This window comes from Phyllobates terribilis, unplaced genomic scaffold (genome assembly GCF_046119375.1).
Source record: "Phyllobates terribilis strain yellow unplaced genomic scaffold, ASM4611937v1 Scaffold_1__5_contigs__length_1240528914, whole genome shotgun sequence".
NCBI classification, from domain to species: domain Eukaryota; kingdom Metazoa; phylum Chordata; class Amphibia; order Anura; family Dendrobatidae; genus Phyllobates; species Phyllobates terribilis.
This window is the reverse complement of record NW_027362761.1, coordinates 1,073,905,126-1,073,925,935: the sequence shown is the minus strand read 5'-3', so window position 1 is coordinate 1,073,925,935 and position 20,810 is coordinate 1,073,905,126. Positions and strand designations below refer to the sequence as shown.

The 20,810-nt window shown below is 41.2% G+C and overlaps 1 protein-coding gene across 1 annotated transcript in view; it reads left to right on the top strand.

Moving 5' to 3' along the window:
• Positions 1–20,810, top strand: part of DCUN1D4 (defective in cullin neddylation 1 domain containing 4) — a 97,023-nt gene that overhangs the window by 6,875 nt on the left and 69,338 nt on the right. Inside the window, exons 2-5 of the mRNA XM_073645506.1 lie at positions 5,544–5,614; positions 5,949–5,988; positions 12,718–12,832; positions 18,270–18,361. Coding sequence (XP_073501607.1) covers positions 5,544–5,614; positions 5,949–5,988; positions 12,718–12,832; positions 18,270–18,361 — 318 coding nt within the window. The remainder of the gene's footprint in view (positions 1–5,543; positions 5,615–5,948; positions 5,989–12,717; positions 12,833–18,269; positions 18,362–20,810) is intronic.

Here is a 20,810-nt window from a genome sequence, read left to right as displayed (position 1 = left end):
GTAAAATTAACAAAAACCAACAATTCAGGAATTGTTTTTTGAGGGTTTTTTTTATGCCGTTCTGCGTGTGGTAAAAGTGATAAGGCAGCATTATTCTTCGGATCAGTACGTTTACAGCGATACTACACTTACTGTATATTTTTTTATGTTTTGGCGCTTTTACACAATAAAACAATTTTATAGAAAAAATATTTTTTTTTGCATCACTTTATTCTGAGCGCTATAACTTATTTTTTGGATGATGGAGCTGTATGGCGGCTTTTTTTTTGCGGAACAAGATGACGTTTTCAGCGGTACCATTTTTATTTCCATGTTGCTTTTTGATCGCATTTTTTTTCCACTTTTTGTTTGGCGATATGAGGAAATAGTTTTTTGCTTCGTTTTTTATTTATTTTTATTACGGTGTGCACAGAAGGAGTTAATTAGTGTGACAGTTTTATAGCTTGGGTTGTTTCGGACGCGGTGATACCAAATATGTGTACTTTTTTTGTTTTTGCATAAATATACGGATTTATCGGTTTAATATTTTATTTATTTTTATTTATTTTGTGATTTTTTTTTTTAACAGTTTGAAAACATTTTTTTTACTTTTTTTTCACATTTCAAATTTTTATTTTTATTTTTCCGATCACTGATGTCATCCAATGTAATAGACATATATTACATTGGATGAGACCACTGCTGACAGTTTCACACTGTGTCACCTGCTGGACTCAGCTTGCAGGCTGAGCCTAGCAGGACACCATATATGGCAGATCTGGAGGCGGTCATGTGACCTCCAGCTGCCATAACACCGCCAGGTCCTGGAAGGTATCAGGGGTCGTCGGAGAGGTAAGTAGACGACCCCCTCTCCTCCTGCTATCTTCTATATGCCGCGATCACTATAGATCGCGGCATATAGAAGACAGCAAAGGGTTAACATCACTGGGACCTGATCCAACCAGGTCCCAATGATGTTCCCTGTCAGAGCTATCGCTCTGCACCGCACCCGCAGCGCTTGCAGGACCCTCGGGGTCCTGAGTGCTGCGGGACCACCCACCGTTTTTAAACGTCGGCGCTGTACAGAGCCCAGGCAGCGCCGACGTTTATCTACAGTGGGCGGTCGGGAAGCTGTTAAGCATCTCCATGTGCGTTATGTTGTGCAGCTCCTTCCTTTCATACAGGAGCTCAGTGGCTGCACCCTTCTAATTCATACCGTCCATTAAGGGTGTGCCACCTACCTTATTGATTATTTGGTTAGTGGCCAGAAGTCTTCTGCAGAATCAGGCTTCGTGCCGACGATGCAGAAATGAAGCAGAAATTTTCCTGAGCATTTCTGCATCTCCTTGGCAGAAAAACATATGCGGTTTTGACGCAGATTTGCCTTTCCGTTTTTCCAATGCATTGTATAGGCAAATACGCATGCAGAAACGCACAAGAATTGGTCATGTCCGGATTTTTTCTGCGAGTAAAATCCGCGCGGAAAAAATCTTGACCGTGTGCACAGAACTTGCAGAATGTCATGGGATAAGGTATGCAATGCGTTTCTGGAGCGTTTCCACGCTGCAAATCCGCACCAAAAACACATTGTGGACACACAGCCTTAATGGGTGACACATCAGGTTCTGCAGAAAGTTGCCTTTCTCTTTAAGGCTATGTTCACACATGTTGTTTTTTTTTTAACGTCACAAATCTGCAGCAAAACTGATCTCTGGCAGGAAATCGGCTGCGTCAAAATGCTAGTTTTGCTGCTTTTTTTTCACTGCTCTTCTGTCTCTATTTATGCATGTAAATAAAGGTCTGTGAAAAAAAAAACATTCTATTTTGCCATCAAAAACGCTAATGCAAATTTTCGTACATTTTTTTTCACCACCCATTATTTCCTATGGGTTATAAAACACTGAAAAAAGTGACATGCTCTATTTTCCAAAAACCCAAGGCACAAAATATGCGGCAAAAATCCTCAAAGATGTGTGAACAGAGAATTCTGGTTTCTCATAGACTTTGCTGGTGCTGCAAAACGCAGCTGAAAATTTGCATAAAATGCTGAAACCCCAATATGTGTGAACATAGCCTTACTGCGAGTAAAGTCTGCTTATTACAGGGACAGGTCCGCTCTATTTGCCCAAATGAGAAATTATAATGTTTAGCTGATAGAACCTTGTGAAGACTTGCAGAAAACTTTTGACCTCTGTTATTGCCAACAAAGGATATATAACAAAGTATTGAGATGAACGTTTGTAATTGACCAAATACTTCTTTTCCACCAAAATTTGAAAAAAATTCTTTCCAAATCAGACAATGTGATTTTCAGGATTGTTTTCTCATTTTGTCTCTCATAGTTGAGGTCTACCTATGATGTCAATTACAGGCCTCTCATCTTTTTAAGTGGGAGAACTTGCACAATTGGTGGCTGACTAAATACTTTTTTCCCCACTGTATAAGAGGCTCTTCAGCATCTGCAGTCTGTATTATAAGCTGATGCTAACATTTATCATACAGACCTCAGATGCTGCGGACCTTCTTTAAAAGGCCATGTATGTCGTGTACTTTCAGCTGTGTACTATTTTTGTAATTTCCGTAGAAGTAAATGGAGCGAGTATGGATGCACAGCCACCTGTCCATTCTCAGCAGTGCGAGATTGATGTGACCTCCGGGACCTGCACCTATCAGGTCTTTATGGTCTATAGTGTGGATATGACGTATATGTTTTAGATGAGAATACCCCTTAAACCTCTTCCCACTGGGAAGCATAAAAGTCATTTGTGTTGTGCTGTTCAAATCACGGTTAGCGGGATTGCAGCCTAGTATGTTCTGCTTTGATACACTGTGACGTTTCAGAAAAAACCTAGTTAGAAGAGCCACCAGGGAACTGTAGGGATTAGGGCTCCCTCTCACTTGCGAATAAATCGGACGAATGCAATCCGATAAAAAATTGGATTGCATTCGTACCAATTTAATCCTATGATGGTGTGCTCAGTGGCGGTTTTTTTTTTTTTTTTTTTTTTCCAGCTCGCGATCGGACTTAAAAAAATCGCAACATGCTGGATTCGGATTGCACGTACCCATATAAGACTAGTGGGACCCCGGCCTTAGTCTGATGCTTGTCACCTCCCCTCTCCAGTTGACTCATGGCTGTCTCCCATGTGTCTACATAAAGAGAGACCTGTCAATCACCTAACGACCTGGAGTATTGTAGGGAGAAGCCGTCTGGGGACCGTACCTGAGTTCTCTCGTCTCTGTCTGTGGTCCTCGGCCGGATCTTCGTTCAAACTGTGATTTCTTTGAAACTGGATGTTTTGGGGTAAAACATACGTGGCTGCCGTGGTGCATCCGGGCTCTGATTCATGCTGCCAGTGGTTTGGTCAGCATGGGTTGAGTGACCGGTTCCCTTTCAGTGCTGTACATGTCTGGCACACGCATAGTATGAGCCCACACTATCTGCAGCGAGAGTATGCTGTAATACAGGTGTAAACAGTGTCTAAAAATGGTCTCCATATCCTTCTTGTGCAAAGCCTTATTAGACCCAAAGGGTCTTGTTTATGCACGTCTGTGTAATAATGACCGGCAGGTATAATACTTTACACTGCAGTACTGACTGCACTGTATAATGTCGAACTTATAAATGTTTTATAAATATTGGAGAAAGAAACAACAAAAAATACTAATGACCAATGCAAGCTTACTAAAGGCCCATAATGGTATCCCATATGTAGTGATATTGATCACAAAAAACTCTAACAATATGTAACGACAGCTTTCATATAGGATATTAATCCCCCCAAAAAGCAATAAAATGAGTATATCAGATCATAAAATGTAAACTTTATTGAATAAAGTCATGACACAATAAAAAAAACGTAATTAAAAAACACCAGTAACTTCATATATAGAAGGTGGGTATCGTCAGAATACAAATGAATCACATATACCATGCAAATGGATCACAGGACACTGGAACAAAAATGTGGGGCTAGAGTATATAAGTTGGACCCAGTAGCTATAATAGACCAAAAAATAAATAAAGTTGCACAGCAATATATATTAAGAATAAGATTGGTGTTAGTAGCTCACATTGGTGGGTCAAAATGAATTTCACCTACATATGGTCACATACACAGTGTTACCGCTCCCTGAAGAAGGCTGGCGAAACGCGCGTCGGAGCGGCAGGTCGTCTGGTTTGTTTACCCCCCCATTCTACCAGGTAATGGACACTATGGCTAACACTGTGTATGTGAGTAAGTTATGAACTGCCCTATAAATGTCTGTTCTGTTCCTGATTTAAGGATCTCTGCTTTTAGTTGGGATGAATCTGTGCTGCACTTTATGTACATGCTCAGCAGTGAGGCAGTGCTGTGAAGTCTGAGTCGGAGAAATTGGGGAGTCGGAGGTTTTGCTTACCGATCCCACAGCCCTGTTTTAAACCATTATATGCATATGTGTATTAAAAAAAATAACTTTACAAAAAAAAAATGCAAGAAAACCATTGATACCAAACCAATAGCCCGATACACCGTGTCTGCAAATTGAGATTCTGATTTGGCTATTATCCTAAGTCATATTTCACGACTCGTTAAAGGGTCGATTGTGACTTGTAGGATTGCTGCTTCCAATAGGTGGCGCTATAGAGTTCAAGTCCTCTCCATCTCTGAAAAGGCAATTTGCAAACTAAATTTCCCAGAGGAGCATTGCACGGCGAATAAGCCTCCTTACCTTGGCATGCCAGAGCCGGAATGTCACTCTCCACAAGGAGAAACGTTACCCCCTAGACCTCATGCAAAGTAGTGTGATTTCATGATAACTCGTGCCCAGGTTGTGGTTGATGATGCTGTTGAACTGTTTGGTTTTTTTGGTGCGATGTTTCTCTGTAGGCTGCAGTTCTGTTTTTAAGTACAGAAACAAAGCTTTTCTATACTAAATAAAAATGCATGAAAGATTGCTTTAAATGCCTCTTATTGTGTGGATTCCTGCAGATGTGAACATAGTCTTAAGCCATGTAGTCTAAATACTGTTTTTTTTGGTGCAGAAGATTTGTTTAACTGTCCAAGCAAAGTGGACGTGATTTCAGGAAAACTCATACCCACAGTGCGACTAAAGATGCTGCTGTAAATGATTGAAGCCATGATGTTAGTTGGCCATGTTTCTAATATTTGTCTGCAAGCACAGTACCAGCAGTGTTGCCCTTCATGTTACCAGTGTCAGCCCTTCTGAGTATTAGTGATAGCAGAGTTTGTGTATCCCCCAGAAACAAGGATGCCAGCAGGATGCCCAGCCTTCATAAACAGTGGCACTATTATCGCTTCCCATAAACCATATTTCCAGCAGGGTGCCCATTCCTCCATATACTGTCGCTCCAGTCTCACCCAAAAGAGACAAATTCTACCCATCTCCACCTGCCACTAGGGGGAGATCATGACTTGGTAATACAGCTACAATTCCCGTAAATTACATATTTCCATTTCTAGAGATTATCGGACCCCCTATGCACAGTGTATCGATATGGTGTGTACATGGATTGTATCTAATATCTATAGTGTAAAACTGTTTTTCTCATTTCATTACAGATTTTCAACTGAACTCTCATCTATCAACACTGGCAAATATTCACAAGATATACCACACACTCAACCGGCTGGTAATGACGAGACAGGGGCACGAAGGGATTTTGGAATAGTTGCATGCAGTTTGTTGTCTAAGTAGACTGAGAATCCATCTATCATGTGCATTCACTGAATAGGGGAAATGCATGGCTGATTAGTTGTTACATATGTGGACTACATGTTACATGTTTCTCATCCATTTGATCTGCTGTTCGATAAAACTATATTGAATTTTGTAGTGAAAATACCCCTGCCCCGACCACCAACTGCAATGCTGATCCTTCATTGCATTGAAGTAATGTAGCTGTACAGTGAGCACTGGGTCTGTATCATATGTCAATGGCTGACTGTATTATGTACCTTTTTCAGAATTTGACAGAAGACGTGGGTCAAGACGATCACCAGACAGGTAGAATTTAAACTTTTTTTTTCCTGACAGAATCAAGAAGCACTCACGTGTACTTTACCCCACCCCCATTAAACCTTTGTATATGTATATATACTATAGTGTGAGTGTATTAATGTATTCACCTGCTGACACCTCCAGGATCCATCGCCGTTCTGCTCCTCTTCTCACGAAGACTCTCCGAATCACGCTGTTCTCTGTGACCCAGAAGTGGCTTTTACAATGTAAGTCTATGGTGTGTCAGAACAAGGCTCCATAGTGTTAAATGGTGAAAGAGATCTCCAGCTCCCACACACAGTGACCTGGAGAGTCTGAGCGGTCATGTCACTCAGAAGAGGACCAGAGCGGCTCTGGATCCCAGAGAAGGTGATAGGAGGGTATATTAACACACTGATACTACGGATATACACATGTTTAGGGAAAATAAAGTTAATGGGAGGGCTTCTTTAATTCTAACATTGATACGAATAAAAAAAAACTTGCATAATGCTAGGCTGTGTTCACACTCATGTAATGGATTGTGATATGATTTGAAAGAGTTATTGTTATTTCAGTAAGTGATGACCTATTTGTAAAATTTTCATCACTTAATAATCTGTCTGGGTCTGACCTCTGTCAATCCCACTGATCCTGAGAGCAAAGGGGATGCAGAGTTAGAGCCCCTGGCCGTCCGGTTAGGAAGGGAACAGCATTCCACTGGTTCAGTTGAATGGAGCCTTGCTGTAGCTGGTGGCTGTGAATATCCCTTTACAGAGAAAAAACTGTGGGTGCCAAAGATGGGACTCTAATTGATCATTAAGTGATGGTATATCCTAGCACAGTGTTTCCCAAACTCAAGTCCTCACTGCCCCCCAACCGATCAGGATTTCCTCAGTATTGCACAGGTGAGAGAATTATCATCAATACATCAGAAACTGTGCAATACTAAGGAAATCCTGAAAACAAGATTTTTTTGGTGGGTCGTGAAGACTGGAGCTTGAGAAAGATACACCATCACTTATGGAAACGGGAACATCTCTTTAATGGAGCTATTACAGTTATGACGCATCCGTTGTGATTCTATTGATTCTACATTCTGTGCTGTTCTTGTAATAGAGCAACCGAAACCTTACCAAACGGACCCTGATAGCAGTGTGTACCACTGCATATCTCTTAGCCTTGTGTAGGGATCATTATATAGGATTTGTTGCTTCTTTATTAGCAGTTGAAATGTACCATTCTCCTCAACATGGCTCAGACCTTGGTATAGGAAGGATGGTTATGGATTCCTGGAGAACTGGGCCGAATTCTCTGTTGGTTACAAGCTCTATGGTAGGGATGGGCTGCACCTGAATGGGGAGGGTTCAGCTGTGCTGGGGGAAATAATAGCTAGAAGGTTGGAGGAGTGTTTAAATTAGGGACTGTTGGGGAAGGCAATTACTGTACAGCTGGGGAAGATAGTGTAGATAATGACCTGGGCATAAGTAATGAAAGTGGGGATGGCATGGGGGGAGGGTTAATTGCAGTATATACACTAAGCAGGAATAGAGGTGCAGAGAAAGTGCATATACACGAATACCCGAAGCCTCACCAACAAGATGAAGGAATTAGAATTAATATTGTTGAAAGAAAATTATTATATGGTGGGGATAACGGAGACATACACTACCATTCAAAAGTTTGGGCTCATTTAGAAATTTCATTATTTTTTAAAGAAAGCCACATTTTTTTTACAATGAAGCTAACATTAAATGAATCAGAAATACACTCTATACATTGTTAATGTGGTAAATGACTATTCTAGCTGCAAACGTCTTGTTTTTATTGCTATATCTACATAGGTGTATAGAGGCCCATTTCCAACAACCACCACTCCAGTGTTTTAATGGTACATTGTGTTTGCTAACTGTGTAAGAAGGCTAATGGATGTTTAGAAAACTCTAGAAAACCCTTGCACAAGTATGTTAGCCCAGCTGAAAATGGTTAGGCTAATTTGAGAAGCTATACAATTGACCTTCCTTTGAGCTAGCTGAGAATCTGGAGCATTACATTTGTTTGTTCTATCAAAATGGTCAGAAAAAGAGAACTTGCATGTGAAACTCGACAGTCTATTCTTGTTCTTAGAAATGAAGGCTATTCCATGTGAGAAATTGCCAAGAAACTGAAGATTTCCTACAACGGTGTATACTACTCCCTCCAGAGGAGAGCACAAACAGGCTATAACCAGAGTAGAAAGAGAAGTGGGAGGCCCCGCTGCACAACTGAGCAACAAGACAAGTACATTAGAGTCTCTAGTTTGAGAAATCAACGCCTCACAGCTCCTCAACTGGCAGCTTCATTAAATAGTACATGCAAAACGCCAGTGTCAACGTCTACAGTGAAGAGGTGACTCCGGGATGCTGGCCTTCAGAGCAAAGTGGCAAAGAAAAAGCCATATCTGAGACTGGCTAATAAAAGGAAAGATTAATATGGGCAAAAGAACACAGACATTGGACAGGGGAAGATTGGAAAAAAGTTTTATGGACAGACGAATCAAAGTTTGAGGTGTTTGGATTACACAGAAGAACATTTGTAAGACGCAGAACGCCATCTGTCTAGCATGGTGGAGGTAATGTGATTGTCTGGGGTTGCTTTGGTGCTGGTAAAGTGGGAGATTTGTACAAGGTAAATGGGATTTTGAATAAGGAAGACAATCACTCCATTTTGCAACGCCATGCCATATCCTGTGGACAGCGCTTGATTGGAGCCAATTTCATCCTACAACAGGACAATGACCCAAAGCACATCTCCAAATTATTCATGAACTATTTAGGGAAGAAGCAGGCAGCTGGTATTCTATCTGTAATGGAGTGGCCAGCGCAGTCACCAGATCTCAACCCCATTGAGCTGTTGTGGGAGCAGCTTGACCGTATGGTACGCAAAAAGTGCCCATCAAGCCAATCCATCTTGTGGGAGGGCCTTCAGGAAGCATGGGGGGAAATTTCTCAAGATTACCTCAGCAAAGTAACAGCTAGAATGCCAAAGGCATGCAATGCTGGAATTGCTGCAAAGGGAGCATTCTTTAACGAAAGCAAAGTTTAACCCCTTTAGAGCCTATGCCGTATTAGCACGCACATTTGCGTACCCCCCGTTCAGTGAGGGCTGCTGCGCTGAGCCCTCACTGAACCAAGCACATGTCAGCTGATTCTTACAGCTGACACGTGCCCGCAACAGCCGCGGGTGGAATCGCGATCCACCCGCGGCTGTTAACCTGTTAAATGCCGCTGTCAATCTCCGACAGCGGCATTTTTAACGCGCGCTTCCTGGCAGCGCGTCCTAAGCCCCGCCCACCGGCGACCCCGTCACGTGATCGCAGGTCGCCGATGGGCGTGCATGACAACCTAGGGTCTGCAGCAGACGCCTGTGGTTGTCATGATCTGGTCGCTATGAGCGCCACCTAGTGGTCGGCGCTCATAGCACAGGACCAATTCTGCTATATGCAGGGGATCTGCTGGTCCCCTGTATGTAGCAGAGCCGATCAGACAACTGCTGCTTCTAGTCTCCTATGGAGACTATTGAAGCATGCAGTAAGTGAAAAAAAAAAGTTTTTAAAAAAATATAAAAGTTTAAATCACCCCCCTTTTGCCCCATTCAAAATAAAATAATAAAAAATAAACCCCACATACACATATTTGGTATCGCCGCGTTCAGAATCGCCCCATCTATCAATATAAAAAAAGAATTAATCCGATCGGCGTAACGAGAAAAAAATTCTAAACGCCAGAATTACGTTTTTTGGTCGCCGCAAAATTGCAATAAAATGCAATAACGGGCGATCAAAACATCGGATCTACCCCAAAATGTTATCAATAAAAACGTCAGCCCGGCGCGCAAAAAATAAGCCCTCAATTAGCCCTGGATCACGAAAAATGGAGACGCTACAGGTCTCGGAAAATGGCGCTATTTTTTTCATTTATTTTTTTTAACCAAATTTTGGAATTTTTTTTCACCACTTAAATATAAAAGAACCTCTACATGTTTGGTGTCTACGAACTCGTAATGACCTGTAGAATAAGAATGGCAGGTCAGTTTTAGCATTCAGTGAACGTGGTAAAAAAACTAAAAAAAAACAACTGTGGTATTGCACTTTTTTTTGCAATTTTACAGCACTTGGAATGTTTTCCCGTACATGATATGGTAAAACTAGTAATGGCGTTGAAAAGTACAACTCGTCCCGCAAAAAAATAAGCCCTCACATGGCCATATTGACCAAACAATAAAAACGCTATGGCTCTGGGAACAACGGGAGCAAAAAACGAAAAAGTAAAAACGACAAAACCCAAGGTTGCGAAATGGTTAAAGGAGAAAATTATTCTTTCTAATAAAAATCATTATTTCTAACCTTGTCGATGTCTAGCCTATATTTTTGATTCATTTTGCAACTCATTTCATAAATAAAAGTATGAGCTTTCATGGAAAACACAAAATGATCTGAGTGACCCCAAACTTTTGAACGGTAGTGTAGGTGGACGAGAGCTATGACTCGATTGTTAAAGGGAATCTGTCAAGTGATTTTTGCGTACTATTATTATGGTATCCTGAAATAAGACTTGGGCAGCAGGTCCAGCAAAGGAAGCAGGTTTTTGACAACAATTAAAGACAATTACCTCTCACAACTAGTTCAGGACCTGACGAGGGGGGAGCACTGCTAGACCTAATATTGAGCATTAAGCAGGACTGCATATCAAGTATACAAGTTAGGGGTCGCTTGATTAATAGTGATCACAAAATAATACGTTTTCATTTATCCTTTTAATAAGATCTATAGTAAAGGGGCTACAAGGGCACTAAACTTCCGAAAAGACGAAATTAAATTGGCTGAGAGATTATCTTAGTGCCATAAACTGGGAAATGTCCTGAGAAATAAAAGTACACAAACCGACTGGGAAACTTTTTATAAGCATCCTGAATAGGACCTGAGCAGAATATATATCCTATGGGAAAAAAACACTGTGATTAAATAGAGCTATAAGGGGCACAATAAATGTCAAAAAGAAAAGAATTAAAGAAAGAGGGATTAGATAATTTTTTAGAGAAAAAAATTGTAAAAATCAAAGCAGCAAAGATTGAGACAGAGAGACTCATTGCCAAAGAAAGTAAAAATAATCCAAAAATATTCTTCAACCTCAAACTGTAAGAAAGTGAAAAATGACAGTGTTGGCCCTCTCAAAAATAGACAGTTATTTCTAATATGCAAGGATCCCATAATAACAGGGTCTGTACCACAGGACTGGCGCATGGCAAATGTGGTGCCAATATTCAATAGGGGAGAAAATCTGGAAATGATAGGCCGATAAGTTTAACCTTGGCTGTGGGTAAAATTCTTGAGGGCTTCCTAAGAGATGCTATCCTGGAGTACAGTAAGTATGTCAATAAGAATAACCTCATCTCCCAGTTTCAAGATGGTTTTATGAGGGATCGGTCCCGTCAAACTAATCTGATCAGCTTCTATGAAGGAGGTTAGTTCCAGACTGGACCAGGGAAGAGCAGTGGATGTTGTCTGTATGGACTTTTTAAAAGGCGTTTAATACGGTGCCACGCAAAAGGTTGGTATATAAAATGACAAAAATGGGACTAGGGGAAAATGTGTAACTGTTTCCAGTTTGAGACAGATGTTAACTCAAAGGGTGGTTATTAATGGAACACAGGTAACAGTGGGATACCACAGGGGGTCAGTATTGGGCCCTCTTAATATTATATCATATTAATGACCTTGTAAAGGGCAAACAGAGTAGAATTTCAATATTTGCAGATGATACTAAACTCTTCAATCAAGGTAATCCACACAGGAGGATAATTTAATATTACAGAGGGATTTATATAAGCTGGAGGTTTGTGCTGAGAAATGGCAATTAAAAAGTTTATTGTAGGTAAATGTAAGATTATGCACTTGGGCAGAGAAAATATATGCGGTTCTTAATTCTAATACCCTGAGTAAAACTCACTAAAAAATACTTGATGTATGGATGATCAACAAACTCCACTTTAGTGACTAGTGCCAGGTAGCTGCTGCCAATGCAAATGACATAATGGGATGCGTTAAAAAAGCATAGATGCTCATGACACAAACATAGTTTTGCCTCTATACAAGTCATTAGTGTGGCCACACTTAGAATGCTGTATACAATTTTGATGTCCAGTATATAAGAACATTGCTGAACCTGAGCAGGTGCAGAGAAGAGCGACCAAGGTTATTAAGGGAATGGCTGGACTACAATACCAAGACAGCTTATCAAATTTGGGATTATTCAGTTTTGAAAAATGAAGGCTTATTTCAATGTACAAATATATGAAGAGACAGTACAGAGATCTTTCTACACATAGGCCTGCAATGCTTTTAAAGGCATCCTCTACGTCTAGAGGAAAAAAGATGTCATTATTATCACAGACTGCGATTCTTTACTGTAAGAGCAGTGAGACTGTGGAACTCTCTGCCACATGATGTTGTAATGGTCGATTCACTGCAAAAGTACAAGGAGGCCTGGATACCTTTCTTAAATTATGGGCACTAAATTCTGCGAGGAGATGATGATCCAAGGAACTAGTCTGATTGCCGTATGTAGAGTCAGGAAGGAATTTTGCCCCCTAATATGGAGCTATTGGCATCTGCGTCATGGGGTTTTTGCCTTCATCTGGATCAACATTGTTAGATTATAGGCTGTATGTGTTGTGTATATAGAGAGGATTTCTTCTATTTTCCTTATTTATTCTCAGGGAGTCTGCATTCCTGCAGCACCTCCGACTGTTTTACTAAGGCTATGCCCCCACGAAAAAAGAGAAGACCTGCTGCTGGTGATGACCTGTTGGCTAAGAAAAGTAGACACGACGGGTAGGAGATTAACAGCCATATTATTGATGAGAACATTTCTAGTTTGATATTTGCTATGTTCTGTAATTGAGAATCAGTCATTTCCATGACCTTGTATCCTTCTGAATTATTGCTGCTTATTCACACTCTGCTTGTAAGTGGGTGAATGAACTGCTTGCAGCTGGCACCTCGAAGACTGGTTTCAGATGACCTGAGGTGGCTGCATCGTGGTGCCCAGGTGAAAAAACAACTGGTCTTCTAGTGTAACCACTTCAGGAAACCCTGTTAGGCTGTGTGCCCATGATGCATTTTTTAAGCGTTTCCGCAGTGGCAAAAACGCTGCAGAAACTTTTAAAAAACGCATGGTAGAAGGCCTGCCATGTTCCCCAATGATAATCCGCATGTGCTGTGCACATGCTGCGGAGATTTCCGCTGCGGATTATCATTGCGGAAAAAAACGCAGCACTACCAATTATTTTGGGGAAGTGCTGCATTTTCGCCGCCATTGACTTGCATTAGATCGCATGGAATCCGCATCACTGTATATGTAAAAAAAAAAAAAAAAGAATAAAATAAAAAATAAATATATACTTACCTTCTGGCGGCCCGCGATGCACTCCTCCTCGCATGCCGACAGTTCGTGATGTACTGAAGGACCTGTGCTGACGTCAGTCATGTGACGGGTCACGCGACGCTGACGTCGGCAGGTCCTTCAGTGTAGCGCTGCCGGGACAGAGGGAAACAAGACACCGGGGACCATCGGAAGGTAAGTATAGATTTATTTTTTACCATTCTTTAAGGTCACACTATATAAATCCATGCCTGTTGCATGGATTTATATAGTGTGACCAAGTTGTCAAGCACTTTCCAAGTGATGCTAAAATCGCTTGGAAAGCGCTTGTCAACCCGCATGCGGAAATGCAAGTGAAGAACGCTTCACATCCGCATGTCCCTGGCAGGAAAACGCATTGTACAATCCGCATGTACAATCCGCATGCGTTTTTTCTGCCTGGGAGATGCAGAAATGCTGAGGAAAAAATCCTGAGCATTTCTGCATCATGGGCACATAGCCATAGAGCGATTTTGGAGGAGTTTTTTTGTTTCCTTAAGCGGTTTTGAAAAGCATGCAGATCTACGTTGACTATATTGGGTACATGTTGTTTCCTGTGAATGAAGCCTGTTTGTTTTTAATATTGCAATGGGTAGGTAGAAGCTTTGTAAAACATTTATTATTTTTGCATGAGAGAAAAATCCAATGATGGTAAAAACTATGTAAAATCTGATCCAAAACACTGATGAAAATTTGTCTTTTTTTTTTTTTTTTTTGGGCCGTCTGATTGAAGCCTTACACTCCACAATTGTTTAGCAAAAGATCATTAGATCTCGTATAACTGGGCATCTCCACTCGTTATTCATGGAAATGGTAGGAGAGGAGGAGAGACAAGTGGATGCAGTTAGGAAAAATATATGATCATTGTAACATATGTGTGGAAGTCTTCTGCAAGTTTATACCTTGCTGAAATCAGCGATTGGTGCTTTTTTTTGTTTTTATTTCTAATTTTCCTTTTTAGTGAAAAGGAACATACTGATAACAATAATGTTTTAGGGTATGTGCACACGTTCAGGATTTGAAGCAGAAATTTCCTGAGCGTTTTTGCCTCTCCCTGGCAGCAAAAAAATGCAAGCGGTTTTTACATGCGTTTTTGACGTGGAAGGGGCCATTAGCCAACAATATTCACTGGCTATTAATATCAGCCCACAGCTGTTTGTTTAGCCTTTACTGGCTAGATTACAAGGGGACCTCAGAATTGATGTAAGGTCCCCCTATAAAATCTAACCAGCAAAGGCTAAACTAGACAGCTGCAGGCTGATATTAATAGCAAGGGAAAGGGCCATGGATACTAGCCCCCTCTGCGGCTATTAACCCCTTAAATACCGGGGACGTATTAGTACGCATATTTGCGTACTGCCCGTTCAGTGAGGGCTGCTGCGCTGAGCCCTCACTGAACGGAGCACATGTCAGCTGATTCTTACAGCTGACATGTGCCCGCAACAGCCGCGGGTGAAATCGCGATCCACCCGCAGCTGTTAACATGTTAAATGCCGCTGTCAATTTGACAGCAGCATTTAACGCGCGCTTCCGGGTAGCGCGTCATAAGCCCCGCCCACCGGCGACCCCGTCACGTGATCGCGGGTCGCCGATGGGTGGGCATGACAACCCAGGGTCTGCAGCAGACGCCTGTGGTTGTCATGATCTTGTCGCACAGGACCATTTCTGCTGCATGCAGGGGACCTGCTCGTCCCCTGTATGTAGCAGAGGCGATCGGATAGTTGCTGCTTCTAGTCTCCTATGGAGACTATAGAAGCATGCAAAAAGTAAAAAAAAAAAAAAAAGTTTTTAAAAATATAAAAAAATAAAAAAATATAAAAGTTTAAATCACCCCCGTTTTGCCCCATTCAAAATAAAATAATAAAAAATAAACCCCACATACACATATTTGGTATCGCCGCGTTCAGAATCGCCCGATCTATCAATATAAAAAAAGAATTAATCCGATCGGTAAACGGCGTAACGAGAAAAAAATTCTAAACGCCAGAATTACGTTTTTTGGTCGCCGCAAAATTGCAATAACGGGCGATCAAAACAGCGGATCTACCCCAAATGTTATCAATAAAAATGTCAGCCCGGCGCGCAAAAAATAAGCCATCAACCAGCCCCAGATCACGAAAAATGGAGACGCTACGGGTCTTAGAAAATGGCGCTATTTTTTTATTTTTCTTTTACCAAATTTTTTAATTTTTTTTCACCACTTAAATATAAAAGAACCTATACATGTTTGGTGTCTATGAACTCGTAATGACCTGTAGAATAAGAATGGCAGGTCAGTTTTAGCATTCAGTGAACGTGGTAAAAAAAATAAATAAAAAACAACTGTGGTATTGCACTTTTTTTGCAATTTTACCGCACTTGGAATTTTTTTCCCGTTTTCCCGTACAGGATATGGTAAAACTAGTAATGGCGTTGAAAAGTACAACTCATCCCGCAAAAAATAAACCCTCACATGGCCATATTGACCAAAAAATAAAAACGCTATGGCTCTGGGAACAAGGGGAGCAAAAACGAAAATGCAAAAACGGAAAATGCTCCGGGGCTTAAGGGGTTAATATCACCCCTCAGCTGTCATTGAAATGGCGCATCCATAAGATGCGCCAAATCTGGCGCTTAGCCTCCGCTCTTCCCACTGCCCTGTAGTGGTGGAGATTGGAGTAATGGGGTTTGGGGTTCACGTCAGCCTTGTATTGGCGGCTGATGTGAAGCCCAGGTTAGTAATGGAGGTCCGTCTATAAGACGCCCCCATTACTAACTGCATAGTAAAATAGTTGCCACCTTCTCAATAAAAGACACTGCCAGAATAAAGTATTTTAATTAAATAAAACACACACGGTTCTACAATATTTTTTTATTTTATTTTTTTACACGTCTCCACAAAGCCCTCGATCTCCTGAAAAAAACGTAAAATAACAAACAACCATATTCCTCACCTGTCCGCCGTCAACGACTCAGTCCACATACCGCCGAGTGTCCCACGACGATCTGGGCCACTTCTACAGCAGTGACATCAGCCATCACTGATGTCACTGCTGTAGAAGACAGCAGTGTATACTGACAGGCGTGTAAAATCACCCCCTGTCAGTATACAGTGCTGCAGGAGGTCACTGGGGTTCATCAGCTGATCAGCCCCAGTGTGAGCTAACCACCATGGGAGCATTAGCTGATGGTCACGTGACCATCAGATGATTTGTGACGTTACTAAAGGTCCTGGCAGCTCGGTGCACTGCGGAGCGAGAGCTCGCGCCCTGCAGTGTACTGCTGGCCGCCGGGGAGACAGCATCGCCGCTGGACAGGTGAGTATAAAGGTTTATTTATTTTTTTTTACTAGTCCGGGCTGGGAAGAGCAGACTGCTGCTCCTCCCATCCTCGCTGCTCTCACTGTTATCAGCCACAGCAGCGGTCGGATGAGAGGAGTAGCAGCCTCCTCTCCCGACCCCGGTACCACCCGCAGTGCGATTCCGGCGCTATTTCGTGCCTATTGATTTTCATTGAAACGCAGCAATTCCGCAGGTATAGATATTCTACCTGCAGGTTTGCTGCGATTCAGTGCAAGTCAGTGGGCGCAAATTCGCTGCTGAATCGCTTTAGAAATGGTAATGCTGCGGATTTTACCGCAATGGTAATCCGTAGCGGAAATTTCCGCATCATGGGCACAGCACTAGCGGATTACCATTTCTATACATGGCATACCTATTAACATGCGGTTTTAATGCATTTCCACGGTGGAGAAACAGCCACGGAAAAGCATAAAAACCGCATTGTGTGCACATAGCTTTAAGATAATCTATTTAAAGGGGTTTTAACCAGATCATCTTAAAGAAGCACTCCATCAGTTATTATCCTCTTAAAGAGGTTGTTGAAATGTCACTGCTGCAATGCTGAACCTGGGAGGGAAAGCAACATTATGATTTAATTATTTTTAACACTGCGACAAGTTACTAAAAAAAAAATTGAAAGGGAAATCCCTTTAAACTACAGGACGTATGTACTGTGTATGTAATATGGATGCTACACGCGGTTTGAAGGTATTTCCCGTTCCCGTGTTTTTTCTTTACTACATCAAGAAAAACTTGCCAGATGTTGCACTATGGTGAATGGGATTTTATAAAATCTTATTCTGAGTGTTTGCAGTTTTCACATGCATTTTATACCCTCAAATAAGGCAGTTCTATTAACAGTGGTTTTGTACTTTGCACATATTTTTGCCATGAAAAATAATTTGATTAATAGACACAGGCAAAAAACGCAGAAAAAGTGCTGAAAGAATGCACATGTTGCAGTTATAAATACAAAAAAAATATGCATCATGTGAATGAGATTTTGGGCTATGTTCACACATGTTGGGGTTTTCAGTTTTTTTGCCGCAGATTTTTATGCAGATTTTCAGCTGCGTTTTGCAGTACCAGCAAAGTCTGAGAAACCAGAATTCTCTGTTCACACATCATGTTTTTTTTTTTGTTTTGTTGCGTGTTTTGATGGCAAAATAGAATGGGGTACTTTTTTTCACAAAACTTTATGTACATGCATAAATAGAGACAGAAGGATAGTGAAAAAAACGCATCAAAAAACGCAGCTGATTTCCTGCCAGAGTTGAGTTTTGCAGCAGATTTGTGATGCTGAAAAACCCAACATGTGTGAACCTAGCCGTAGAAGTCTTATTTAATTTGTGGCTACTGTGAAATACTGCTTTTTTATTTTTCTCGCACCAGAAAAAATATGGCTGCAAAATTTGTGAATAAGCTTTAAGTGGTCAGTTTAACAAGAAAGATTACTATGGGCAGCCCCCCAGCTGTGTTGTATGGTGTTACTGAACATTTATTTATTTATTTTTTTTTTACTTTTAAGAATGTATAAGAAATACGACCCTTCCAGAATAAGAGCGGAGGATGAACTGTTTTCAAGCAAGAGGTGCCTAGAATGGTTTTATGAATATGCAGGTACGGTCCCATTATTTAGTATAGCCTTGTAATTAAAGGAGAAAATGTTTTCTGATGTCTCATAGGATCCTGATCTATGAGCCAAAGGGACCACCTCTGGTAGACCCGGCTTATATTTCTTTCAACACCCCATGTAATGCTTTATTTTACGTCATTTAAAATCCATGGCCTATTAGCCTGGTGTATATGTATGTGTCTTTTATATTTATTTTAGATATTATTTATTTTTTAACCTTTTTGTTTTTTTGCTCCCCTTCTTCCCATAGCCATAACGTTTTTATTTTTCCGTCAATATGGCTGTATGGTGTTTGTTTTTTTTTTGCGTGACAAGTTGTACTTTTGAACGACACCATTGATTTTTACCATATACAGTACAGACCAAAAGTTTGGACACACCTTCTCATTTAAAGATTTTTCTGAATTTTCATGACTATGAAAATTGTACATTCAAACTGAAGGCCTCAAAACTATGAATTAACACGTGGAATTATATGCTTAACAAAAAAGTGTGAAACAGCTGAAAATATGTCTGATATTCTAGGTTCTTCAAAGTAGCCACCTTTTGCTTTGATGACTTCTTTGCACACTCTTGACATTCTCTTGATGAGCTTCAAGAGGTAGTCACCGGAAATGGGCTTCCAACAATCTTGAAGGAGTTCCCAGAGATGCTTAGCACTTGTTGGCCCTTTTGCCTTCACTCTGCGGTCCAGTTCACCCCAAACCATCTCGATTGGGTTCAGGTCTGGTGACTGTGGAGGCCAGGTCATCTGGCGTAGCACCCCATCACTCTCCTTCTTGGTCAAATGGCCCTTACACAGCCTGGAGGTGTGTTTGGGGTCATTGTCCTGTTGAAAAATAAATGATGGTCCAACTAAACGCAAACCGGATGGAATAGCATGCTGCTGAAAGATGCTGTGGTAGCCATGCTTGTTTAGTATGCCTTCAATTTTGAATAAATCCCCAACAGTGTCACCAGCAAAGCACCCCCACACCATCACACCTCCTCCCCCATGCTTCATGGTGGGAACCAGGCATGTAGAGTCCATCCGTTCACCTTTTCTGCGTCGCACAAAGACACGGTGGTTGGAACTAAAGATCTCAAATTTGGACTCATCAGACCAAAGCACAGATTTGCACTGGTCTAATGTCCATTCCTTGTGTTCTTTAGCCCAAACAAGTCTCTTCTCCTTGTTGCCTGTCCTTAGCAATGGTTTCCTAGCAGCTATTTTACCATGAAGGCCTGCTGCACAAAGTCTCCTCTTAACAGTTGTTGAAGAGATGTGTCTGCTGCTAGAAGTCTGTGTGGCATTGACCTGGTCTCTAATCTGAGCTGCTGTTAACCTGCGATTTCTGATGCTGGTGACTCGGATAAAGTTATCCTCAGAAGCAGAGGTGACTCTTGGTCTTCCTTTCCTGGGGCGGTCCTCATGTGAGCCAGTTTCTTTGTAGCGCTTGATGGTTTTTGCAACTGCACTTGGGGACACTTTCAAAGTTTGCCCAATTTTTCGGAATGACTGACCTTCATTTCTTAAAGTAATGATGGCCACTCGTTTTTCTTTACTTAGCTGCTTTTTTCTTGCCATAATACAAATTCTAACAGTCTATTCAGTAGGACTATCAGCTGTGTATCCACCAGACTTCTGCACAACACAACTGATGGTCCCAACCCCATTTATAAGGCAAGAAATCCCACTTATTAAACCTGACAGGGCACACCTGTGAAGTGAAAACCATTTCCGGTGACTACCTCTTGAAGCTCATCAAGAGAATGCCAAGAGTGTGCAAAGCAGTCATCAAAGCAAAAGGTGGCTACTATGAAGAACCTAGAATATAAGACATATTTTCAGTTGTTTCACACTTTTTTGTTAAGTATATAATTCCACATGTGTTATTTCATAGATTTGATGCCTTCAGTGTGAATGTACAATTTTCAAAGTCATGAAAACACAGAAAAATCTTTAAATGAGAAGGTGTGTCCAAACTTTTGGTCTGTACTGTATATTGTACTGTAAAAAAAAATGAAATTTCACAATTCCCCCCCCCCCCGCCCCCCCGCATGTTTACGAAATGCTAAATATGACCTGCCATTATGAGTCTCCAGGTCATTACGAGTCCGTAGATACCAAACATGTATAGGTTCCTTTTTATTTAGTTGGTTAAAAAAATTCAAAGTCTGTGTTTTTTTTTTTTTTAAAAAAAAAAAACACAAAAATCCCCCCCATTTTCTGAGACCCGTGGTGTCTCCATTTTTCGGGATCTGGGGCTGGGTGAGGAATTATTTTTTGTGCGCTGAGCTGATGTTTTTATTAATACCATTTTGGGGTAGATATGATGTTTTGATCTCCTGTTATTGCAGTGTTGTGGGGACCAAAAAAACTTACTTCTGGCGAATACCCCCCCTCGTTACGTCGTTTACCGATCGGATTAATTCTTTTTTTATTTTGATAGA